This window comes from Muntiacus reevesi, chromosome 19 (genome assembly GCF_963930625.1).
Source record: "Muntiacus reevesi chromosome 19, mMunRee1.1, whole genome shotgun sequence".
Taxonomy (NCBI): Eukaryota; Metazoa; Chordata; class Mammalia; order Artiodactyla; family Cervidae; genus Muntiacus; species Muntiacus reevesi.
Window position 1 is genome coordinate 49,920,115 of NC_089267.1, and position 26,942 is coordinate 49,947,056.

At 37.7% G+C, this 26,942-nt stretch overlaps 1 protein-coding gene across 1 annotated transcript in view; it reads right to left on the bottom strand.

Annotated features, from left to right (window-relative positions):
• Positions 1 to 2,130: 2,130 nt before the first annotated feature.
• Positions 2,131 to 26,942, bottom strand: part of FHL5 (four and a half LIM domains 5) — a 56,378-nt gene continuing 31,566 nt past the window's right edge. Inside the window, exons 2-6 of the mRNA XM_065911697.1 lie at positions 19,979 to 20,149; positions 19,009 to 19,183; positions 17,057 to 17,226; positions 12,117 to 12,303; positions 2,131 to 6,627 (exon numbers count right to left, since the gene is read on the bottom strand). Of these exons, the coding sequence (XP_065767769.1) occupies positions 6,464 to 6,627; positions 12,117 to 12,303; positions 17,057 to 17,226; positions 19,009 to 19,183; positions 19,979 to 20,137 (855 nt within the window). The 5' untranslated portion in view covers positions 20,138 to 20,149 and the 3' untranslated portion in view covers positions 2,131 to 6,463. The remainder of the gene's footprint in view (positions 6,628 to 12,116; positions 12,304 to 17,056; positions 17,227 to 19,008; positions 19,184 to 19,978; positions 20,150 to 26,942) is intronic.

Sequence of the window (26,942 nt, forward strand, 5' to 3'; positions counted from 1 at the left end):
TATTTAATTATAAATAGGTTCCATAATTAATTTATTCTCTTATTTTGGACCTTATTAAAGAATACTGAAGTAAACCTTTCAGTACAAAATATTTGTGTGGTTCTCCAATGATTTTCCCAGTATCAATTCTTTGAAATTTGAATTTCTTGTTAAAAGCATATAAAAAAATTAAGACTCTTTTTATATACACTACCAAATTTCTTTCCAGAAGTACCTCTCTCCCCCCAGCAGTGTACAAAAATAATGAGCCAAATGTATCAAACATGAAAAGAGTATCCTATAGACATAAGGAAAATATTTAACATTATTATTCTTTTAGGAAATCTGTTTCCAAGATTGCCATGAGCACCTATTGATGGCAACTAACTGGAGAATTTTGTTTTTAATTTTTTAAATTATTTAAGGTGTACTGCATGGTAATTGGATAGATACATATAAAAATCAACATCTATTTCCATACACACACACACACACACACACACACACATATATATATAGTGAAAAGATTACTATAGTCAGATTTTGAAGGAACAATGGAAGACCATTATTGAGGTCTTTACTATTGAGGAACAATTTACTATTGAGGAACTATTTAGTTCCTATTTTACTTTTTGAGGAACTTTACTATTGAGGAACTATTACTATTGAGGAACAACAGCATTGGAACTGTGAATATTATTGACTTTGGTGACTGTGTATCTGTTGGTAGTATTTGAGAGTAATTTTCCCTTGAGAAAGGTAATGCATGCATGATAAGTCGCTTCAGTTGTGTCCGACTCCTTGCGACCCTAAGGATTGTAGCCCGCCAGGCTCCTCTGTCCATAAGATTCTCCAGGCAAGAATGCTGGAGTGGGTTGCCATGCCTTCCTCCAGGGGATCTTCCCCATCCAGGGATCGAACCCGTGTCTCTTACGTCACCTGCATTGGCAGGTGGGTTCTTTACTACTAGAGCCACCTGGGTGACAGATATCAAATTGTAGTTCTCAAGTCAAATTTTATCAAATTTTCTTTTCCTTTGTCCATTTACTTTGCTTTCTTCAAATGCCTTTTGGTTTTGAAAATGTTTAATTATACTATAGGGAAAAAATGTCTTTAAAATAAATTTTCTATTTTTTTTCAGGAATGTTAATTTTTTATCACCACTCTTTTTTCTTCATTTCTTCTTTATTCATACTCCCTCATTTATTTCCTTGGGTTAGAGTTCTCAGATAAAGAGTTTCATAAATGATGCTACAGAGGCAAATCAGGAGTAGGTTGTCACTTGTATAAATAAAGGATAAGCCTTTGGGATTCGGTGTGTGGACTTCCATAAATGTCAAACCTAATTTTTGTTTTTAGATGTGATGGGAATAGCATTTAATGTCACTGTTTGAGTCATTGAATGGATGTCTGTTGAGCTCATTAATGTTACTCATTCAGAGAACCCTTTATGGACATCCACTCCATAAGTTTATTACCATTCGTGGGAAAATATTTGACCCAAATACTCTTTGCTTCTCTGTGGCATGGATCATAATTCTATCAGAGTGAGCTGTTTCCTTTCTCAACCACAGAGATATACAATCCAGGCATTCTGAATACGCATAAACTCTGTTATTTCCTGTATAAACTGAAACTTGAGCTTGAATTATTTCCATTCCTTTCCCCTCTTTTTTGATTATCAATTTGAGAAATATCTGCTCCAACCCCACATTTAACAGGTGTGTGTGTGTGCGCTCTGTATCTGACTCTTTGTGACCCCATGGTCTGTAGCCCACCAGGCTCCTCTGTCCATGGGATTCTCCAGGCAAGAGTACTGGACTGGGTTGCCGTTTCCTTCTCCAGGGATCTTCCAGATATAGGGGTCAAACCCCCGTCTCCTGCTTTGGCAGGCAGGTTCTTTACCGCTGAGTCACCAGGGAAGCCTGATCCATCTCCTTTACTTCTTCTTAGAAAGAGGACCACAAATTTCCCCAAACATTTCTTTACAGTTGTTCCAGCTGACTTTTGGAATGTTTCTGGTAGGACAGTGAAGATCTAAAGATCTGATAGTTCTGGGGGAAGAGCTTCATGGTATATTCCTGCATGGTATATAGCTTCAAAGTATATTCCTGCAAGTAAGTATAAGTTCTAGTAATATTCTGACCATTTCATTGAAGAAACACCATTCCAAAACGTAAATGTTTATTGAGTATCCATAAGAATTTCATCATATTTCAAAGTTCTATGGCTTGAAAAAATGCACTAAAAATGTTTGGTGAGAGATATTTTTCTGAATGTTTTTTTGTGGAATACATTCTGACATTAAATGAATCATCTAATTTAACTCTAGAGAGAATTTAATTGATGCTTGTAGTATGGATTAGCTGAAGTTACGTGAAGTCTATTACAGAGTCAGATTTTGCTTTAGACAACATTAATAAGAGATTAAAAGCAATAAGAGTCTTACCAATTCCTCCAGTATATAAATAAAAAGAAATTAGCAGAAGACTACCTCAAAATAAGAAATAAGAAAATTCAACTGAAGTGAGATATCTCTGATAGAATATTTTTAGAATCACAGATATAGTAATTAAAATAATTCTTAGTTTAGAATATTTTAAAATTTGATCATTGTAAGACAGAACATAGATATGGAGATATTACTCTTTGGGTCAGAGAGAATTGAATCATGCTGCTGCAGCAGCAGCATTCCTGTTTTAATACTCTGAAATGATATTTGAACAAATGGCTAATTTAGGTGTTGTAAAAGTGAAGATAAAATTCATAACTACTATGTAATAGACATATAAACACTATAAAGTTACTCCATATCTATCTTGCTTACTGCACAGTTAATGTAAAAAATAAATCTCTAAATACAGTTTGAGAATATGTACTATAAAACTTATTTAGCATAAGAAAATTTTGAAAATCAGAATTTATAAAACAAGCAAAAATGATATTATTGTAATAATGAACATCTATGATTGTATTTGAGAATAATTTCTGTGCTCAATGAAATACACCTACAGCATATTATAACCATCTTTTCCTATTTAAAACATGAATTGCTATCAACATACCAAAAGTAGGTTAAAAAGTAATTTTTTCTTAAAAAATGTTATTAATGCTAACAACAGACATACATTTTTAGGTTAATTTTTCATTTGTGGGACTAAATTTTGCAGTGATATTTAACCAAGGTCTTTTTTGACAGTGATTCATTTTTACCATGGTTGAGCAATCTTTCCCTCCAAAGTACAATTTAATGTTTCTTTTTTTTTTTAAAGTAAGTTTTCAACCCATGATTGTAGCTCCATTACACTTCACTTAACCAGTAGGCCCTAGATTTTTCCAATATAATGTGTTATGGTTTTGTTGAGTGAAAAATGAAGACTTGGGCACCCTTCCTCTTATGATGAAAGCAGAAATTGCTTCTGCATTTTTCTTTTTCATCCCTAACCACAACATGACAGCGGTTATTTTATTTTATTAAATATTTATCAAATATTTTTGATAATTATCAATTATTTATCAAATATCTTATTATTGGATTCGTTGATTGTTTGCTCATCTGTATCATCAAATCTAGCTGTTGGTTTGCATTACTTATTGCTGCCCCTCTCTTCATGTCTGCAGCCACTAATCAAAGGTATTACGGGGGTCAGATATCTTCAACTTCAGAAGCTTGCCCTCTTCAGTTCTACGCCACATGCGATCATTAGCACAATGTTCTTTACATTGTCATAATGCTTAGCACAATGTTCTTTACACGTTTTTCTCCTTTTTAAGAACAGTAACTAGCTTTCTCTTTCCTATTCTATTAAGTGTAAACCTTTTATCCTAAGAGTTCATCCTCTCCCTTCATCTGACCCTTTTCTTTAGCAATCCCATTTCTTCCTCCTCTTGGGCCCAGTTGCTCTGCTACTTCCAAGCCATTGGGCTGTTCTCAGCACACAGGATTGGTTTCTAACTGCTTCCCTATTTGTGCAGATGTCATGCCCTGAATCTTGGGAGCCCACTGCTTTCTGAGACAGTCCATTCCATCTTCTGATAAGTCAGTCAGAGGGGTTTTCTTTTTATTGACCTAAACCACCTATCACATATTACGTATGATTTTTGCTTTTATCTTTATGTGTCAGTCTAATAATGTCTTTTCTCAGTTGTTGCTCTGTGTGTGTTATGTCTATAGTGGTGCTTTTTATGAACTCTCTGCGTCTGGCACTCCAGTGCTTCCATACCCTGATCTATCTCCCCACCACCCCAGAAGCATAGCAGCTTGAGCTCTAACTGTGCATTGTACATGTTTAATATGTGTTTGATGACTAAGCTACCCACTAAATAGGGAAGAAATGTCTTCTAAAAATAGAGATAATTCCACATTTAGAAGGTAGCTTAGTGATATGATATACTTAGCTATACTTATCAAAGGGGGACAAAATCTCTGACTTGGAAATGATTCTGTGAATTAAGTAAAAACTCCTGATCATGTGCATACTCACATGCCCCCAGTCTCACATGGCAAAATGCCTGAGCGATACCAATTGTTGAAGAAAAATCATTTTGTATGTTTACTTCTGATTGATTAATTGAGACAGTATTACATATTGTATATCCACACAGATTCAGAATGGCTTGGCTTTCTAAATATATGGTTCACTGTTATTACATTCTAAAGCATTGAACAATTGGCATATTCAGTTCTACATGTGCAATTTCAAACAATGCAAGAATATTGATATTTTTGCCTACATTTAAATGTTAATATGAGAAAATATCTTGGCATTGTTAATACCCAAAAAAGGACAATTATATCTTTCAAATAGCCAATGAAGCCTGACCTTTTATTTGTATCTCTAAATTGCTAACATCTCCAAATGTTCTTGCATTTTAAAGTTTTTCAAAAATTGTGTTTCCATAACAATTTTAATTGAATCTTCTGTTATGCTACTTTAACCATTGTAGTCAACCACAGCATGTAATTAGACTTCAGTCCGAACCTTTCATGCACTAATATGAGAGTAGACACTTATAAAAAATGCCATGTCAAATCTGGATTTTCTCTCTTGACCTCTGTCTGCTGCACCCGTGACGCTATAACCAAGGGTCATAATTGAACGAGAGCAGAGTTTGGTTTCCATTTATCCTACAAAATGTGGAAATTCTTGTCCAGGGGCCGCTAGTTAGGGTCATCATCAGTAGATGTGTGGTATAAAGATAAACACATAGTGATAGGTTTTCATGAAGGCCGTGACCAATAAGCACACTGGTTTATTTGCAGAGTGGCTCCTGAAGGTTGCGAGTGCCCCTCAGAGTCCGTGTAAGGGACAAGCTCTAGGCACGGTGCTGTGGGTAGCCCAGGCGTGGAGGAAGCCTCATTTACAGGCCTTATTGCTCTACTGTGCTTCTTCACAGGTCCTGAATTATCAGCAGTGAGTTACTCTTTTTCGGTTATTATTATTACTAGATATCTTTAAAACTCACTTCTGTGTCTTCTCATTAATCACCTGTGAAATGTTGGAAGGCAAAATGCATGAGGCTCAGAGCTAATTATGCATTCTACTATGCCTTTAGATATCTGGATGAAAGTCATGTTCCAACACACACTCCCTTCCCTAAAACTCATTTCCACAAGTGATGATTTAGTGATCAATTTACTTTAAAGGTTTGCCTTTGGGGACAATGATTATCCTGGTTTGCTCTTTTGAAAGAATAGACTTTTCTTTCAGGGAATATGTAAATATTTAGAAAAAAAGTTTCATTGTGGACTTTGAAATGCTTTTAACACAAATGTGTTGAAACCTATGCTTCAACTATGCCTGGGGGGAAAGGACACCTTTGTATCTGTGCAGAGAATGACTGGCAAGGTGCCCAGAATTCTCAAAATCCTTTGATTAAATATGGTAACCAACTAGTTGTGGAAACGGAGAGGATGATTGCAAATTGTAGTTTTGTTTTTCAACTCCAAAGTTTGTACTTGTGAACAATAAGAGAATGATAAAATGACAAAATACCTAAATATGATGATTTCTGATGTTTTCCCTGACCATCTTTGTTTTTCTACCATTCACAGCTAAGCATGTTACGTATAACTAGTGAGGAATGCAAACCTTAGGCTCATATATTTGTCTTTCAATTTGATCTCTTGATATCCTTCTTACTCTGCAGTTTTGAAAAACATCAGTTTTTAGTAATAAAATCCATGACTTGTAGGTATAGGTTATACATTAGATTACAATAAAGAAATATTCTCCCATATTTCCTAACAGCAGAGTGCAGTATTTTGCAAGGAAAGGTGTCTTTGTGATTTAGAGTATATTCATTTCTGTTAGACTGTGCTTTTTCTGAGCCCTTATAGTTCAATTAGAATGTGTGCAAAAATACTTGTGCTATAAACTCTAAGAATTTTTTCTAAAAATTAAGTCAGAAGTGCAATGTCAGCTGAGTTTTGGATTTAGAACAAAAGCAAGGTGGATTTCCGGTGGGGAGGGACTGTCTCCTGCTAGATGTCAGTGTTCACCCCAGAGCCACATTTGCGGCAGAAGATTTCCTTGTTGTGAGTCAGGAAGCCTTCCCCCACCAAGGAGACCGAACACTTCCCACAGTTAAAGCATTCACTGTGCCACTGGCGGTCTTGAAAGCAGATAAACTTGGCACCTCTGAGACCTGTAAAGCAATTGGAGAAAAAGAGTAATCTAGTCTTCCAACAAATAGATGGAGCATTCTATCAGGTACACTTCTGGGAGCTGGAGATAAAACAGTGAGTAAGACCACATCAAGAAAGTAGCCAAGAAATGATGTCACCCCCAATGGCCTGTGTCCATTCAGGAATGCCATCCACAGGGTTCTTCCTTTGAGACCCAGCCAGATACCCAGTCAATTTTGTCCCATAATCTACATAAGTGGGTTGAATTTGGGCATACAAAGCACATATTTTTGGAGACAATTCCTGATTGCCTAAGACGTAAGGCTTCCCTTGTGGCTCAGAATCTGCCTGCAATGCAGGAGACCTGGGTTCGATCCGTGGGTTGGGAAGATCCTCTGAAGAAGGGAAAGGCTACTCACTCCAGCATTCTGGCCTGGAGAATTCCATGGATTGTATTAGTCCATGGGGTTGCAAAGTCGTACACGGCTGAGCAATTTCCAAAAGATATAAGGAAATATAGGGTAGTGCAATGAGAAAAAGGAATGTTTTGAAGTCAGACTTCAAAGTAAGTTACTTATCTTACTTATCTAAGTAAGTTACTAGGTTACTTGCTTATCTAAGTAAGTTACTTACTTATCTAAGTAAGAATATTTTTTCCTTCCTTGTGACCCTGTTTACTTTGAAGCAAAGTCAAGGTAAAATAAATGAATACTTCCCAGCCTGGTATCTGACATTTTAATGACTTTTAGTTCTCATCTCTCTTTTTCCGTGTTTAATTTTATTGAAGATGAAGTCCCACGGTCATATTGTGGCTTGAAACACAATTTCCAAAAGCCTCCAATAGAGAATTTCATCCGAACTGTCCTTAGCTAGCCTCATATGATAACCTTGTTACCTTGCCCAGAGTTGACTGGAGTGTAGGCTTGCAACAAAGATGTGTGAATCTGATTCCTGTGGCCACTGAAGCCATGTTACCCAATGACATCAGCTCCTCCATTTCAACTTGGGCCTTACTTGAGCCATAGGATTTCTATTAATAAGAAAAGGTATGAGAATTTGAGTCTTCGATGAGACTCTCTCTCTCTACCCAAATATAAATCCAGGGTACAGTTCAAGGAACTGATTTTGAGGAGTTGTAAAAAAAGGAGAAAAGGTCTAAGGTCTGGTAAGGGTTTGGGATGCCCTAGACTTGAATCTTCATTTGCCAGGTTTTCTCCAAGTGATCTTAGGGCTATGAAATTCTTGTGGTTTGCTTATCACACTATTTTAGTGAGGCTAAAATAGTTCATATGCTGATTCACATATAATTTCCAACTATTCCATTTGGGATGGTAAAGCAAAAAAGGTGAATAAATATTTTATTTCAGGTAAATTCTCCTTAGATATGATAATGAAGTTTTGTTTCCTTCCTGGAAATGTTTTTTGATGTCTTCATATATAATTTACTAGTTCAGGGATACATTTACATCAAATTCTTGTACTTTTCTTGATTAAATTGTGGCTTATTTATGATGCCATCACTACTTTCTAATGAGAGTAAATCAATAATGTACCAATTAATCCCCTTAATATTATTCAAGATGTTAATAAGCTGATTGCAAGAATAATGTTCTATATATACATAAACCACCTCTGTTCGTGAATTTAATTATTACACATTTAGCATTTTGATGCACATGAAATTTTCTTGATTTTATTATTAAGCTTTGTACAGGGGGCAAATGTAAAAATAATTCTAGAATTTTACAAAAAAAGAATAAAAAGGAAACATCTGGTACCAAGAATATAAGAGACTCTTGACTTAACATGTGAGATGGTTATAAATTGTTTTGATTTTGGATGTGTTTACTCCCTCAGATCTTAGGGGTCATTTTCAATAAGAAAGTCAACCAGGAAACAGGACTCTGACACCTGTTTTATCTGGTTTCATTTATCCCTGAAAATTCAGTAAAATAAGAGCTGGCCTTTGTTGAGCTCCTAAAGATGAATCAGTCACTATTCCAAGCCCTTTACTTCATACAGCTCTCACCTCACTCCATGGGGTGGTTATTATCGTCAACCCGCCTTTGCAGACAGTAATTGTCAAACAGGGAGGTTAGCCTCTTGGCCAAATCACCCAGCTGCTAAGTGGCAGATCTGGGATTCAATCCTGGGCCATCTGTTTCAGAGTTTGTGCTTCCAACTTCACCAAATTAAGTCTGAATTTTCTTTCTTAAAGAACATAACCAGAAATATTAGCATTCCTGTCTGAAGAAGTCAACATTTGAAACTCACTTTACTGAAAGTAAACAGAAATAGAAAACAGCAAAGATGTGATCTTATTTAATTCCTCATTTTGCAAAGAAGGCAAATGAGGACCTTGGAGGTGAGTTGCATACGTATAGCCACACAGTAATCAGGGGCAGAGATAAGGTCATGGTCTTTTACTCCCTAGATCAGTGCTGTTCCCACTAGGTCTAACCGCTTCATTTATCCCCTTAGAAAGGTAAATCCTATCTTAGAGGAGGAGAAAAAAATTGTAGTTACATCTTGAGCTTGTTCCTTATAGATCTAGTTAATTTAAAATGATGTTTTAAAAACAATTCTAACATAGTTTCTGGGGATGACATATTGTTTGCCTGAATGTACAATTTTCAGAAGATAAATGTAGTATTAATAGTATAGTTCCCTGTGGTGCATTAGTTCAAATAGCTCAACTCTAAAGACGCACTACTACAGCGAATATATATATATTTAAAAGTGTTAGTCGCTCAGTCGTGTCTGACTCTATGACCCCATGGATTATAGCCTGCCAGGCTCCTCTGTCCATGGGATTCTCTAGCGAGAATACTGGAGTGGGTTGCCACGCCCTTCTGCAGGGGATCTTCCCGACCCAGGGATAGACCCCAGATCTCTCACATTGCAGGCAGATTGTTTCCCATTTGAGTTACCTGGGAAGCCCATATATATTTAAAAATCAGATCAAGACATAGTAAAGTGAGTTGGAAGTTTTTGCAGGCGTTTAGTTTCTGGTGTGTCTCAATCACAGAGCCAAAAGATTAAGATAATGATCAACAGACTGATTATTCTAAATATATATCCTGCATTTGGATTACTTTTGGGACAAATCTTTGGTTCCTGATCATCCCTGTGTTTCGTGTGGAAAATGTAGTTTTTCTGTCTGATTTTTAAAAAGTTGTGTTCAGTAATTGACCTGCAGCCATCCATCAGAAAAATCACTTAGACACATGCATCTTTGGTGATGCATCAGAATGGAAACTCATCAAGTTCAAAGTTTGAATAGGCTCTTTAAGATCCATACTAGCCATCTGAGTTTTCAAACATTTTTAAGTTGTTGAAATCTCTCATTTCTTCATGGAAATCCACCTCCAACCCACCTGCACCCCGCCTTTTTCTGGCCAATTCAAGAAAAGTGTCGTAGAATAAATTATCTGAGTCCATCAAGCTGTGATTGCATATTCTACTAAGTTTTTGGAGCTCCAGTTACTGTTACATTTTTGAAAGTTTCATTTCTAACTAGCACCAGTAGAGAGGGAGGCTTATTCCCTTGGCTACAGGAGTTGCCAGATATGCAGAAGCAGGAGAGCAGAGTGATTAACAGCCCAAGCTTTGGAGCCCTATGTTCTAAAATTGCCAGTGTATGTCCCCAAAAGGGCTGCAGAGGTGACATAACTGAATGATGTGGGAGGAACAAAGGGGGCATGTCCTACACAGTGGGCCGGTCACCAGCTCCCTGTGACAATGACCTGCCTGGGAGCATGAGCGCAGTATGCTCACCCCGGGCAGGTTCTTCATTTACTTTTTGGCTGAAGAGAGACATTTTATGTTAGTTGTTTCCAAGCTTATGCAGGCCAAACAAAACATGCTTGCTGGCCAGATGTAGCCCATGGGCCAGTGTGAGATTCTGAAAAATATGGTGCCTTGTATGGAGAAAGAAGACCATGTTCTGTTTATCTAGGAAACTTCCTCCCTTGCAAGAAAGTGAAAGCCCGTCAAGCTGGGCTTGCAGCAAAACTCTTTACTTGAGGATAAATAAATATTCAATTTTACTTGTGATATATCTGAAGATAGAGGAGGAAAAAAGGGAGAAAATAATCTGTAATAATCCTATGTTACATAAACTGAGCCAGAAGTAAAATATGATCGAAGAGTACTGGGAATGGAGAACAGAAATACAGTTCTGCCATGTTATTTGGTGATCATACCTGAAAGAATAGCTATTGGAATGGAATACTACTCAGCCATAAAAGAGGACTTATCTGAGTCGGTTCTAATGAGGTGGATGAACCTAGAGTCTGTTATACAGAGTGAAGTAAGTCAGAAGGAAAAAAACAAATATCATATATTAATGCATGTGTATGGAATCTAGAAAGATGGTACTGATGAAAGTATTTGCAGGGCAGCAGTGAAGGCACAGACGCAGAGAACAGACTTAACGGATTCAGGAGCAGAGGAAGGAGGGAGAGAAGGGACATGTGGAGAGAGTGACATGAAAATATACACTACCATATGTAAAATAGATTGCCAATGGGAATTTGCTCTATGACTCAGGGAGCTCAGATCAGGGCTCTGTAACAGCCTAGAGGGATGGGATGGGGCTGGAGGTGGGAGGGAGCTCCAAGAGGGAGGGGATGTAGGTATTCCTATGTCTGATTCATGTTGATGTTTAGAAGAAACCAACACCATACTGTAAAGCAATTATCCTTCAACTGAAAATAAATACATTTTCAACAAGGAGAGAAAAAAAGAAGAGATATTGGGTTTCTCAGGGATGAGAGGGTCAGTTCTCTTATGACAGGATTAGCATTTCAGAAGTAACGTCTGAGGAAGATACAATGTGCTTTTTTACCTTGAAAACTCATTTAGCACAGATAGATTTACCATTTATGTTGTTTTCAAATCATATCACACACATTTTGTTCAACAGAATGCTATCTTGTTTTATCTATTCATAATTAAAACTTACTGTAAGGGAACAGAATGAAAGAGAATAATACATTTGCTAGAATCATCTTAAATTGAGGTTTAATTAATTCCTCACCTATGCTATCGTAATTATTATAACTTCTGATTTTTGCACAGCACTTGCATTTAATTAAAACTTTTTCTATTTTAAGGCCCCCTTACTCTTGGTTAGAATCGAGCAGCATTTTGATTTATAAGTATCCCTTTTTCCCACTCACTTTCTTAAAGTTCTACCTCGGCTCAGGCCTCCTTGTGAAGATCTTCTTTGTTCATCTTACTCTCCTTTCCTGAAAGACTACTTTACTTTGAGTCAGTACCGTGAAGTTTAGTATTAATGACCCTCTACAGAGCCTAGCTGCCTTATTTATACGCTATACTTACCTTGAGGGTTCTGTGTAATATTCATATTTACATATAGGTACTCATGTTTGTTTCAAAAGGAAACAAGGGAACGATCATCCTTTTTTTAAATGACATTTCCTAAATCAACTGTGTATCATTTTCAGAACCATGCTTTTTCTTGCTGGGGCTATAGTAAACTTACCAGTAATAGGCTTGGTGCAAGCGGCGCACTTCTTGGCGTAAAGATGGTTGTAGCAGTCCAGACAGAATGGATAGTCATCCCTGGACATAAACTCTTCCTCACAGAGCTCTTTCCTACAGCCGCTGCACAGAAAACACTCCTTATGCCACGGCTGGTCGTGGAACGTGATCCCACCTGAAGTTATCACCTGGCAAATGATCACAAAGACGGCAATGACCCTGGAATGTCTTTGGTGATTCTCTTCTTTGTCCACAAGTGGTACTTCGATTGACCCTATCACCTTGTGTCAGAGGGTGTCTTTTTCCTGTAATTTTTTGGAGCCAAAGTAAAACAAAAGGCTATCTCGATCAAATGGAACTGATGAGAATTATCCTAATTTTTCTCTTACAGTGGTATAGGAAAGAAGCAGGATCATGATGAGCTCAGGAAGATGGAAAAGGTATAGGCCCTTGATTTCTTTGCTCATCTTCCTCTTTCTTCTTGGTCTTCAAAGATCTGCCATTAGACTTAAGATACTTTCTATGCTATGTTCTTATGTTCATATATAACTTCTAAGAATCCTTAAAAAAAGCTGATTTTTTCCTGAATGCTTTATGCAGCAGTAGCATCCCTGAAAGGATTTGCTCAACACCATTCCCAGGTGCTGCTAATGGTAAAGAATCCATGTGTCAGTGCAGGAGCTCCAGGAGACTCAGGTTCAGTCCCTGGAGGAAGAAATGGCACCCCACTCCAGTGCTCTTGCCTGGAGAATCCCATGGACAGAGGAGCCTAGTGGGCTACCGTGCATGGGGCTGCAAAGAGTTGGCCATGACTGACGGGACTTGGCATGGCACGTGTCATCTGCTAATAATGACGAAATATAATATTTCTAAGCTGTTTTTTCAGTCTTCAGTCCTGTGCTTAACCTGTTCTTAACATTCTCAACATCCTGACACAGTATCTTCCCTCTTTAGAGACGATCCGCTCCAGAGAGTTAGAGCAGGTAGGTCTCTTGCTCGGGACACGGCGTGAGGATTCAAACCTGCGGTCTGATTCCACAGTCTGTGTGCCCAACAGTGACCGGAGCACTGAGACGAGATTACTTTGCACTGATGAGCCACTGACAGATCTTTGTTGAATGAATGAAGAAGCACCAAGGGAAAACATGTTTGGAAAGCAATTCTAGTGTCGTACCTAGCACAGATGGGATGACTGTGGGCGTCTGTGTGTTTTCGGCACCAGGATTCAGTCATCAGTGCTGTACATTGACCCTTAATGTGTGATGTCTTAGGGTTTTGCAGAGATGCTTGTTATTCCTCCGTAAAATATTTTCTAACCCAGTTTAATCCATGGATTCTACCTTTTAAAAGACTGAGATATCTCTATTTAAAAATCAGATGGGGGACATGAAAGCAACCTAGATGCCCATCAGCAGATGAATGGATAAGGAAGCTGTGGGACATATACACCATGGAATATTACTCAGCTGTTAAAAAGAATTCATTTGAATCAGTTCTAATGAGATGGATGAAACTGGAGCCCATTTTGCAGAGTGAAGTAAGCCAGAAAGATAAAGAACATTACAGCATACTAGCACATATATATGGAATTTAGAAAGATGGTAACGATAACCATATATGCAAAACAGAAAAAGAGACACAGATGTACAGGGCAGACTTTTGGACTCTGTGGGAGAAGGTGAGGGTGGGATGTTTCGAGAGAACAGCATCAAAACATGTATATTATCAAGGGTGAAACAGATCACCAGCCCAGGTTGGATGCATGAGACAAGTGCTTGGGCCTGGTGCACTGGGAAGACCCAGAGGGATGGGGTAGAGAGGGAGGTGGGAGGGGGGATCGGGATGGGGAATATATGTAATCCATGGCTGATTCATGTCAATGTATGGCAAAAACCACTACAATATTGTAAAGTAATTAGCCTCCAACTAATAAAAATAAACGAAAAAAAAATAAAAGTTTCAAACATTTATATTTACAACCTTAAAAAAAATCAGATGGAAAAATATTAGAAAACTTGTGTAGCAATTTTTAAGTCCTAGCATCTTTCAAATCTGTGGCTATTGAGCTCTTGGGGGTGGCTGGGGAACCTGGCAAGCGTTCATAGAAATGTCTTCCAATGACTGAAGCAAAGTGATATCTGAGATGGTGCCATAGTCTTTGTATGCAAATTAACTAGATAAAGAAAAAGTCTATTCTAAGCTGTTTTATTGTTACAAATTAAATAACTGTCTATGCTCCAGGCTTTTGAAGAGATTATCCTAAAGATATTTAAAAGTTTTCCAATGACTACCTTAATAATTAAAGCTATTTGATAGAAAGTTATTTTTCGTAAACGAGAAAAAATATATACTATTTTAAATAAGTAAATGGGAAACATAATGGTGTGTGTGAACTAAAGCAATTTAAAATACCCCCTACTGACTTCAAATGCCTTACAACAGGCACAGCAGAATTCAGGATTCTTTTGATTTGTTTGGTCAAATGATTAGCAGGCAAGTCTTAAAAGATTCAAAACTTGAAAACTGTATTCACAGCAAAATGAAACTGGATGTACACACTAAAGATTGTTTCATCAGGGAGAAGAAACTCTGGAACATTAAAAATAGCTTGTTTGTGATTATATTCCTTTTGGAGAGGCAGACAGGCTAAGATGAAGTCTAATATTCAAGCCTGGTTTTTGATACTGATTGATCCCAGGATTTAGAACAACTTTCTTTTCTGGCAAAGTGGAGGCAACAATGATTTTGCACTTAGTTAATCAACTTTAGAACACGTGAAACTTGTGGCCTTTAAATTCAAAGGACTACTGTTTGAGGTTACTTGCTTTCTGGTAGAAAATACATTTTAGTTTCACAAAATAAAATCTATGAAAAAATTCTATGGGCTGGTTGTCAAATAGTTTTTGCTTATTTTCTTTTGTTTTATATTTGGTCTTTGGCTTGGGTTGAAACAAATTGTTTTTCTTCAGCTTGGATCTTCTTGATTAGAAACATTTATATCCAGTTTTCCTTAAAGGACTTGTGGTTTTAAAAAATTAAATAGAAAATAATCTGGCATGTTATGATCTGTCTACTACCCAATACAAACATTTCATAAATTTCTGGGGACTTAAAATCATGTCCTAAATATAGGGCAGGCTCCTCTAACCTGGGAAACACCAGGGCTTTGGCCCCAGACAGTGCTCAGCTCTGATATACTAGAGAAGATATTTGAATCTTGAATAGCATTGAAGGAAACTTTACATCGTGTGCCCAGCAAATGATTTTAAGATGACTCCCACAAGTTTCATTTTAGTGTAAGTCCTTAAGAAATACAGCCTTAAAATGGCCAACTTAGTTGTCCCTCAAAACAATCAGGTCAATCTATCCATTTTATTTGCATCATCTCTTTCTGAATGCATTTCATTGATACTTTTGAAAGCTTCATGTTCATCTGTCTCAGTTTCATAGAGTCTGTTTCTTGTAAAGTCATTTTCTAAGTCAGTATTTCTGATAGAGTAATGGAAGTCTCCATGATTGAGATGGTTTTATGTCATGTTACTTTCAGTAATAATTTTCAGCCACCACAATCCTAAAGGAAATCAGTCCTGAATATTCATTGGAAGGACTGATGGTGGAGCTGAAGCTCCAATACTTGGGCCACCTGATATGAACTGACTTATTGGAAAAGACCCTGAAAGATTGAGGGCAGGAGGAGGAGGGAAAGACAGAGGATAAGATGGTTGGATGGCGTCACCGACTCGACGGACATGAGTTTGAGCAAGCTCTGGGAGTTGGTGAAGGTCAGGGAAGCCTGGCGTGCTGCAGTCCATGGAGTCGCAAAGGGTTGGACATGACTGAGTGACTGAACTGAACTATTGTGTAATTTAATAATTGTAACTTAGGAGTTTATCGATGCCTCCTCAAATGCAGCATCAGTATTTTAAATATATGTAGAAACTCACTGTGTGTGTTAATTTGTAGGAAGTGGTAATGACATGCTAGCTGTCCGGATGCAAATATACAAATAATCTTTAAAAGATCTGCTGGAGTAGCCTGTAGATAAAAAGTGTTTAGAAACCACTGTACTGAATTAGTACATGTTTCCATGATTCATGCTTTCTGATCACAAATTACAGGGGTGTTTGAAACTTATGATACCTCACAGGTCAAGGATTTATTTGAGAACATCAATATATTAATGGATTACAGACATGTTATCAAGGTGATAGAGATGAGTGACTTTTTCATATAAAAGCTTAGAGGATAAAAAAAGAATTGTACCAAGTTTACTTGAAAAAGGAAAAAAAGTTTCCAATAGGAAAAAAAAGTTTGATTGGGTATCCAAGTTAAAAGGCCCTACGTGAAGCTTTGCAACTGGAGGCGAGGGAAACCACTTGCAGTGCTTAGCTTTCTTTCTGCCCAATGAATGTTTCCCTAATGATCTTGTCACTCTTGAGTGTCATTCTCTTATCTGCCTACTGCTAGAAATATAAAAGCTTCAAGCCAAGAAGACATTTACATTGCTTGGATATAAAGTGAGGAGTGAAATATCCTGTTTAAATTGGTTCCCTTAGTCACTCTGTGAGACAAATCCATCTCCCTCTGAAATTATATGGATCAAAAATTTTCTAAGAAATATTTGTATTCAAAGAGAGATGTGGGTCCTTCACCAGAATACGTGAAATCTTGCATGAACAGCAGTGAATGGAACTGGAATATCAAATCACTTGAGCTTTTGGAACATTAAATTCATGTCCTGGGTGGCATTTTATGGTGGCAAAAATAGATGGGCTTCCTCACTGTGACAGGCAGTGCTTTTGAACTTGTTGGAATTCGATACTAACGTGAGTGTGCAAAGATGGCTATAATATGATAGCATCAGTTCATTACAAATATATCATGTTGCTAAAAAGCACTGGTTTGGAAGATTTCATAAGCTTATGCTCTACAGATATTTACCTTCTTACAAAAGCTGCAGTAGTGAGCAAACTCCTTCTCAAAACACGGCACGCAGTAATTGCCACTCTCTTTGGAAATCAAAGGTTTCGTTCCTATTGGCTGTCGGCAGTGCTCACACACAAAGCAGGTTTCATGCCAGTAGTTACCCTTAAATTCCATTTTGCGGGAACCTGGACCCCAAAAGCAAGAGTATTAGTACAAATCAAGTCTCGTTGTTTTCTTTTAAGCAGTAATATATCAAATCACTTAAACTATATGTTGATGTGATAAACTAATCAGCCACATAGCAGAAAAAAAAAGTGTTTGGTTTCCAAAACATTTATCTGAAAAAAGAGGTCAATAGAGTTCAGCCACAATAATGGTGAATCACTCTTTCACTGGAAATTCTTGTGCTGTTTCATAATTTTATGATGTGAAAGGACTATAAAAGTAGACTCTGAAAGGCTGCACATGGTTTAGATAAACTGGGCCATAATAAGAATTACAAGGATATTAGGAATGTCCAGGGCACAGACTCCTGAGATTGATGTTGTGCAGTTATAGTCTCCTAGAAAAATCTTTGAATCTATAATAAGAAAATGGGAGAGAATTGTTCTTATGCTGCTGTCCATAGGTATTGAAGAGGATCAACAAAGAGGATTATTACTTGCCTAAAGGTGTAACCGTTTACATGGATCCTTGTTTTCCCTGAGAGAAAAGAAAGACGACTGACCCTCAGACCAGTGTTTGTTGAGATACAAAATGATGTGTGATTCCATTCTCCTATGATGGGCTGTGCTTTTTGATGCTATTCGTTCTGCCTAGGACAGGGTGTTTAATGCAGTTTTAGCATTATTTATTGGTGTAGATTTTATTTCCTGGTTCAGTTTCTGGTTCAAAATGTTTCTATGAATTATGTTTATGACAATATATAAAAGACAGTACACTTTGCCCATTGGAAACAGAAAGTATAATCTTTTCATTTCTAAAGTACACTAAATGAGATAAAGAGATAGTAAGAAAGATGTCTTTCTGAAAAGCAGGGCTTTGTGTAATAGTCCCCTTTATCTGTGGGGGATGCATCCCAAGATCCCCAGTGGATGTGTGACACTGCAGATAATACCAGTGTGTGTGTGTGTGTGTGTATACAGTGTTTTTTCCCCTATACATACAGACCTATGTTAAAGTTTATAAATTAGGTATTGCAAGAGATTAATAACAATAAAATAGAACAATTATAACAATATACTGTAACAAACATGATGTGAATGTGGTCTCTCTCTCTCTCTCTGAAGATATCTTTCTGTATGAATTTAATGCCTTTTCCATCTTATCTAAGTACTTACATGCACTGTGGCCGTAACTTTTGCAGTTTGAGGCATGACAGCAAAACTAGCATAAATTTCTTTTTCCTTCTTCATGATTTCATGGATGGGGAATTTGTTCTTACTTACATTAGATCTTAGTAACCTCAACTTGCAGTTTATTTCCTTATTAAATCAAGAACTGTCTTTTCATTTAAAGGAAGCACTTTATGGCTTTTTTCGGCATACCTGAATTGCCAGCATCATGACTATTGTACTTTGCGGCCATTGCTAACTAAAATAAAGGTTTCTTGAACACAAGCGCTGAGATACAGCAACAGTCTGATCTGGTAACTGAGATGGCTATTAAGTGACTACTGGCCAGGATGCTCTGGACAAAGAGATGATTCACGTCATGGGACAGGCACAGAGGGGTTTGATCGCACTACTCAGAACAGTACACAGTGGAAAACTTAAGGAACGCTATTGCTGGTATTTTCCAGTTGATATTTTCAGGCTTAACATTTTTGACCTTGGGTAACTACAGCCATGAAAAGTGAAACCACGGAAGGAGAGTGGGGGCACTGATGCACTCCACTCTTCCTGTGCTCGGGTTTAACTGAAAGCATTGTGGCTTCAGTTACAGACCGGGAGGCCTTGAGGTCTTACCAGGCATGATGGTCTTCTTGCAGTGAAAGCACTTGGAAGAGCACTCGTTAGAATAGCACTCGGAGCACAGCAGGCGCTCATCCTTGGCAGCAAAAGGCTTTTCCACCAAAGAGTGACTGCATTTGGTGCAATTAAAGCATCCCTCATGCCAGTGACGGCCTTTGTAACAAAGATCCTTCGAGACAGTGAATAAAAGTTAATTAAATGCGTTTGTGATCAAACAGGCCATTTTGTAAGACAATACTAAACCCTCTGGGGCTCTGGTGCTATAGGTTGTGCTGGTAGCGTGAGGGCATGATGTTATTGACACCACTACCTGGAGAGAGGAGACTGTGACAATTAAGAGCTAGAGCCTGCGGCTTCCTTGGGTGGTCACGAAAGACAGATGGAAAATAAGGGGACTCTCCTATTTCTTCCAATTTCCTGAGATGATTTTTATTTTTAGATGATAACATCCTATTACTGTTTAAGATTTAAGTAAACAAAATCTCAACACTACTTAACTAAAGCAAAGATTAAAAAAAAAGATGGAAAAAAGAGAAAATATACAACAATATGCATTCTGGTAGGAATGGGCTATATGTATGAGGTGTCAGGGCACAATATTTTTAATGAAGATGAAACTGATTCAAAGTTAGGAAATAAAGGTTTTTGAATCTTTATACTTCCAGTTGTTTACATAGTTAGTCATTTATACTCTTGTCATTCTAGAAAAAGCATTTTAGCTGTGTAACTTTGGTCAAATAACTTCTTTAATCTTTAGCGTCCTAAGCTGTCTCCTAAGATCACTGTAAGGATTAAAGCATGTGTTTCACAGTGCTGAGCATAGTGCCTTGAACATCAACTTGATTGATGATAGCTTTGAAAATCCTTTTATCTAGTAGCAGAGCATTAGATTATTAAAGAAAAAGAGGCATCACAATGCATTTTTCTGCTGATCATATGCAATAATTCTGTGAACTAAACCTACCTTGGAACCCGATTCAATTGGTTCTTTGCACTCCTCACAATAGTTAGAAAAGATACGATCGTAACAAGAAACACAGTATGGATTGTCATCCTTTAGTACATACTTCTTCCCAAGAAGTGATGCCATGCAGTATTGGCAATAAAATCGAGCAGTTGTCATTTTGTCTTAATCCTGTGAATAGAAAAATAATTCACATACATAAAGGCAAAATTTTTGATAAATTATAAAGCCTCAATACAGTATGAGTCAAACACTTGAATGGATTTATATCTTCTTATATGAACACCCACCAGTTTAGGAAATATGCTGTCGTCATGGTGACACTTGGAGGGATTTAGGAAAGGCTACTCTCCCATCTTGGCAGCTTCTGTGTGTTTTGCTAGCAAAATGCATCAAGCCAGCAGCCAGAGTGTGAAAAAACATCTTGTATTCATCACTCACTAATGTGGAATTCAATGAGAAAGTGATATTTGTTGAAATAGGTTGGTTTCACCTCAAGGATATGAATATGAACTGTTGATAGAGCTTTGACTAACTGTCATCACTTACTAGCTTGTTGTAGAGATCTGGAGGTGGAGTTCCATGGAAATAAGTTTTTTTTTTTTCTAACTGAAGTAGAAATTACTAATCAAGTACATTGTCATTTTCTATGCCATCCTTTTATTTCCCTAATCTTTGGGCTTCCCAGGTGGTGCTAGGGTAAAGAACCTGCCTGCCAATGCAGGAGACTTAAGAGATGCGAGTTTGATTTCTGCACGTTAGTTAGTTCTAAGGTCCCTTGAGACATCCTCCTTACCTGTGGCTTCACCCTCACCGACTACACTGTTGTACCTGTCATTGAGCAATATCCCATATGTAGACATGCAGTTAAAACCATCAGTGGTAGAAAAGAGATATAGGCTATTTAACGTTTTAGGGCTAAACTAATATTCACACAGAAGGAAAAACAGCAGCAGCATTTTATAGAATGAAAAATATAAAGCCAAGGTTAAGAGAAGAATTAAAGTTATTTTGTAAATTTAGGAAAACCATTAAACAAAATTCATGGATTTCAAAAGGTTTTTGTTCAGTTGTTCAGTGGTGTCTGACTTTTTGCAACCCCATGAACTGCAGCACGCCAGACTTACCTGTCCTTCACTGTTGGTCCTTTAATGGACCGGAACCTGGTGGTCCGGAGTCAACGATAAGAAAGTAAGAGAGAGAAAGAGGCTGATAATTCCTGGTTTACGCGGAAAGCCAATAGAGCCCTGTTCTTAGGGCTCGCGCTGCTGCACGTAGGCACGGGCGCCCTCTCGAGTGGGTGAAGGCACGGGGCGCCCTCTCGAGAGGGGCTTAGAAGCCCGGGCAAGAAAGTGAGCTCAGCGGACCTCTGCGCCCCAAGGAATTAGCCAGAAATAGAGAGAGAGAGAGAAAGACAGAAAGACAGACAGACACGGGGACCAAAGCTCTGATGGAGCAAAGGTGTTTTAATCAACATGGCATGGGCATATATACTGTAGTTATTCTCAGCAAAGATAAAGATTAAAATTGCAGACTTACAAAACATAAGATGATCCCTATGAAAGAGAGAGAGAGTTGCAAACAATCACCTTTTACCATTTGGCTCATAAGAAGGAAGAGGGTACTTACACTGTAATGAGAAATGCCTGGATTCGTCAGCCCCGAGAAAGGCGTGCCTCTCCTCTTAATTCCTGAATATTCAGGAATCAATAAGGGCCAGAGGGTTCCTGACAGATCCAAAACAGCACATAGGAAGCCTCTTGTTAAATGCTTCCTGACACTTCACTATCTCTCAGACTTGCTCAAACTCATGTCCATTGAGTCAGTGATGCCATCAAACCATCTCATCCTCTGTCATCCCCTTCTCCTCTTGCCTTCAATCTTTCCCAGCATTAGGGTCTTTTCCAGTGAGTTAGATCTTCACATCAGGTGGCCAAAGAATTGGAGCTTCAGCTTCAGCATCAGTCCCTTCCAATGAATATTCAGGATTGATTTCCATTAGGATTGACTAGTTTGATCTTCTTGTTGTCCAAGGGACTTTCAAGAGTCTTCTCCAGCACCACAGTTCAAAGGCATCAATTCTTTGGCACTCAGCCTTTTTTTTTTTATTGTCCAGCTCTCACATCCATACATGACTACTGTAGAAACAATAGCTTTGACTATACAGACCTTTGTCGGCAAATTATTATGTCTCTGCTTTTTAATACACTGTCTAGGTTTGTCATTGCTTTTCTTCCAAAGAGCAAGCATCTTTTGATTTCATGGCTGCAGTCACTGTCCACAGTGATATTGGAGTCCAAGAAAATAAAGTCTGTCACTGTTTCCACTGTTTCCCCATGAAGTGATGGGACTGGATGCCATGATCTTAATTTTCTGAATGTTGAGTTTTAAGCCAGTTTTTTCACTCTTCTCTTTCACCTTCATCAAGAGGCTCTTTTAATTCCTCTTTGTTTTCTGCCAATAGGTGGTGTCATCTGTGTATCTGAGGTTATTGATATTTCTCCCAGCAATCTTGATTCTAGCTTAGTGATTCATCCAGCTCAGCATTTCCCACAATGCACTCTGCGTGTAGGTTAAATAAGCAGGGTGACAATATACGGCCTTGACATGAAAAGTGAAAGTGCTCCACTCTGTTGTTCCATGTCTGGTTCTAACTGTTGCTTCTTGACCTGCATATAGGTTTCTCAGGAGACAGGTAAGGCGCTCTGTTATTCCTATCTCTAAGAATTTTCTGCAGTTTGTTGTGATCCACACAAAGGCTTTAGCATAGTCAATCAAGCAGAAGTAGATGTTTCTCTGGAATTTTCTTGTTTTTTCTATGATCCAACAGATGTTGGCAATTAATTAGGGATTAAACACGAGTTTTTTGTTGTCACCAAAAGCAGTACCACCGATTTTCTTGGAAAATAAAGATATTATGAACTACAGATATTTTCTAATTCTCCATCTCAGAAATTTGTTTCTTTTTTTTTTTTTCAATTTTAGCAAAATGAGAAAATCCACTATTGTGATGCTTTTTACAGGATTTTTATGCTAGTTTTTATTTACTATATTTAAATTGTATTCCCACATAGTTTGCCTTCTTTTATTTTAGTGGTAACATTTTCAGCTGAGTGTCTTGCTAAATGTACACTGTCATTAATTCTGTATATAGTAGATCTTCAGTAACAGAGAAAAGACAGGATTTGGAACATGTATGTCTTTTCTAAGGAAGGACGAAAATTCAGACTAGAAGTTCCCAATGGAACATGCCAAAATTATCTGTGAAGGATATTGAATCCCCTATTTGCTTAATTCCATAGAAATGTCCCTTTTTAGCAAATACAACACACAGTAGAAGGATTGCTGAGGGCTTGGAAACAGGAGGAAAATAAATGTGAGTCCCTTGAAAGGTTTTAAAACTCAAATTTTGTTCATGTTTACAGTGATCAAGTGTTTTATAATAAAATATATACTTTTAACTTTCATCACTTCATATGGAAAATGCCATTTTCATTAGTCAAGTCCTTCTTTAGTCTTAGATGTGTTTAATAGTACCATGAAACATAGCCTCTAAGGACTTAGAAACTCCCATTTTGTGAGGCTTTTAGTATATTATAAAATGAAGAAACAACCAAAGGGATCACAAAATTGGCAGATTTTCAAGTTTTTATTTTAAGCCACACTTTAGATACAATAATACTTGTACCTCATTTGGCCATCAGTTGTCTAAATATAAAATCTAAATCTCTAAATATTTTATAAATATTGATATAGAAGTATATATCAATGAATATAAATACTTGTCTAAATGTAAGTACAGGAAGATATGGTTCTGCCCCATCTCCATTATAATTACATAACAGGTCTTGCTCCATAAAAATTCTTAACAAAATGGACCATATTTTCTCCAGTTTCTTTTAAAAGAGAAAGTATATCTTATTCTACCTGTTTTTCAAAAGCAATGTCAAGAAGCTGGGGAGGGTGAAAGAGTCAGTCCAATATCTCAAAACTGTATAATTTTGCATTTTATAGAACGATACAGTGGGAGTAGGCATTTGGTCCAGGTCAATGTGTATTGAACTATCTACTCAGTAATAGCTGAACTCTCTGCCCTCAAGAAGTCTGTATCCTCTTAGCTCTTACCTTGGTAATAATGAATATAATTTGAGATAGAACAAACTGAATGTTCATTCTCTTATTCTTGGTTGGGAAAAGTACACTAAGAAATTCAGTCCTCATTTTCATGAAGTCTGTCATTTAGTTATGGGTATAGGAATACATCCACATAGAGGTTTCTTAAATAGGAGTATTCTAGCCATAGAGAATACGATACACATTCCACTAGAACCATAAAATTCTTAGTGACTTTAGAAAGGAGTGAGGAGCTATAGCATAGGAAGACCTTCCTAGGAAGATTTTAAAGAAGTTAAGCTTTTGAAAATCTGTTAGGAAGGAAGGAAGAGAACAAGGATCTTGATTAGCAGGGAAGGAAGGAGAAAAGACAATGAGAGAAGGCATGGGATTACATCCAAAGTTGGGGAATGGTAAGGCTTGCCAACAGATTTTTCACCCAGGTATATTCAGGATAAAAGAAGACCTTCCAACTATTTAAAACTATTTGAACCTTTAATACAAACAGTTCTAAATGGGGTCGGGGTAGGCAAAAATGCAAGAGTATGAATTATCCAATTGGGTCACATTTTACCACCTTATTCTCTCCTAAACATAATTCTGTACTTTTTTTTTTGCCTTTTTTTCCTCCTCTTTATCCCTTTCATTAATATTTCTAAATAATCAGGGAATAATTTGTACCCACCATTCAGTTCAGTTCAGTCACTCAGTCGTGTCTGACTCTTTGCGACCCCATGAGCCACAGCATGCCAGGCCTCCCTGTCCATCACCAACTCTCGGAGTCCACCCAAACCCATGTCCATTGAGTCAGTAATGCCATCCAACCATCTCATTTCTCTGTCATCCCCTTCTCCTCCTGCCCTCAATCTTTCCCAGCATCAAGATCTTTTCAAATGAGCCAGCTCTTCGCATCAGATGGCCAAAGTATTGGAGTTCAGCTTCAACATCAGTCCTTCCAATGAACACCCAGGACTGATTTCCTTTAGGATGGACTGGTTGGATCTCCTTGCAGTCCAAGGGACTCTCCAAGAGTCTTCTCCAACACCACAGTTCAAAGGCAAAATCAATGCTTCGGTGCTCAGCCTTCATTATAGTCCAACTCTCACATCCATACATGACCACTGGAAAAACCATAGCCTTGACTAGATGGACCTTTGTTGACAAAGTAATGTCTCTGCTTTTTAATACGCTATCTAGGTTGGTCATAACCCATAAGAACAGACCAAATGACTTGTTTTCAATTATATTCTAACAGGTAAAACTGTAGGAAAGGGGATAGGGACCATGTGATTCTTATCTCAGGAGCCCCCATCTGAGGGTTAATTTGGCAAAGATATTTAAAAATGTTTGCTTCCAAATATTTAAAATCCTTGAACAGAGCTGATTTATGAGTCATAGGAAATTTTAATATTAACAGTAGATCCCAATTGGATAGCATTTAACTTTTCTAGGCATGAACTTAGAAATGTTAGTATCAATATCAATTAGACATTCATATTGAGCTTTTCAGTGGGATAAGATTAGATATACTCTTGTCAAACTTCTTCCAAAGTCATTCTGCAGTTACACAACAGTTTAAGCACAGAATTTTTATCACTGTATACTGAGGTTTTAGAATATTGATTTAGAGGTAACTGTTACATCTAAGAACCTATGAAGATAAGATAAATAGCTCAGAAGTTCAATGTCATGGATGGATGTGGCTTTCTTCTTGACAATTCTCTGCTTTAGATTTTAGATTTTTGCCTAAAAGGATGTGAGTCTATGATCATAGCTTTCATGGATGAGAATACTGTTGGATACATGTTATTTTTAAAACTAGAAATAATTTTGTGCCAAGTAATGTTATATGGTGAGTTAATGATTAGAATGCAAATGCTGTAAGCAATATACTCACTTATATTTCTATTATGCTGAACAGAATTAATAAATTCACAAGAAGTGTACTCCAGAGAACATCAAGCAGGAGAGAGGCAGGGACTTGAGGCTATGCAGGTCATCTTTAACATGCTTGTGTTTGCAGGGCATCACATACCATTCACTCATTCATTATATAAACAGAAGGACATAAAAATAGACTAGACTCAAATTCTATCCTCAGAGAGCTTATAATCTAGTAGAAAGAGTAAGGACATTTTATAACTAAACAAAAGTTTGGAAGTGACAAGGAGAAATGAGAATTTATAATAATTTAGAGCGATGGTTCTAAACACGATACATATTAGAATTTTAAAAATTTCCCCCAAAGTGCATCTGTATCCCAAACCAATGAAATCAGAATTTCTTGGGGGGTAGGGAAGGAGAACAATTATCTTTAAGCTCCCAGGAAGTTCTAAAGTTGAGTGAAAATAAAAAAAGCCCCAGTTAAGAAGAGGAAAGGGATTACCTTTAGCTTGGAAAAATTCAGGAACTTAGACAAAATGGCATTTGATGGATCATGTAGTAGGTATAAAGGATTTGTTCTCCCAACCTGGTTCTACCCTCCTCCTGGTTGGAGAGGTCAGGCAGATATAGATTTCCCCTGGACAGTCTTACAGCTAATATTCAGGATGCAAATTTAGCTGTTAACTCCAAGCAGGTGTGAGCATGGGCAGGCGGAAGCGAAGTGAAGGACATGTTCCGGCTGCTGTAGCTGCTGGCGGGCTGGGTCATAGAGCGGTGTGTGGTTTCCACCATTCAGAATGCTCGGACTCAGGTTTTCCAGGGGCCAGGGACTTGGTCTGGGGCTGTGAGAGGCAGTGGTGGCAGCAGCAAGTTCCTGACCCCTGGGTTACGGGGCAGCCTGGGTGCTGACGTGGGCCGGGAGCAGCCTCTGCCACCCTGGGAGGAACTGTTCGGATAGGAAGGATGA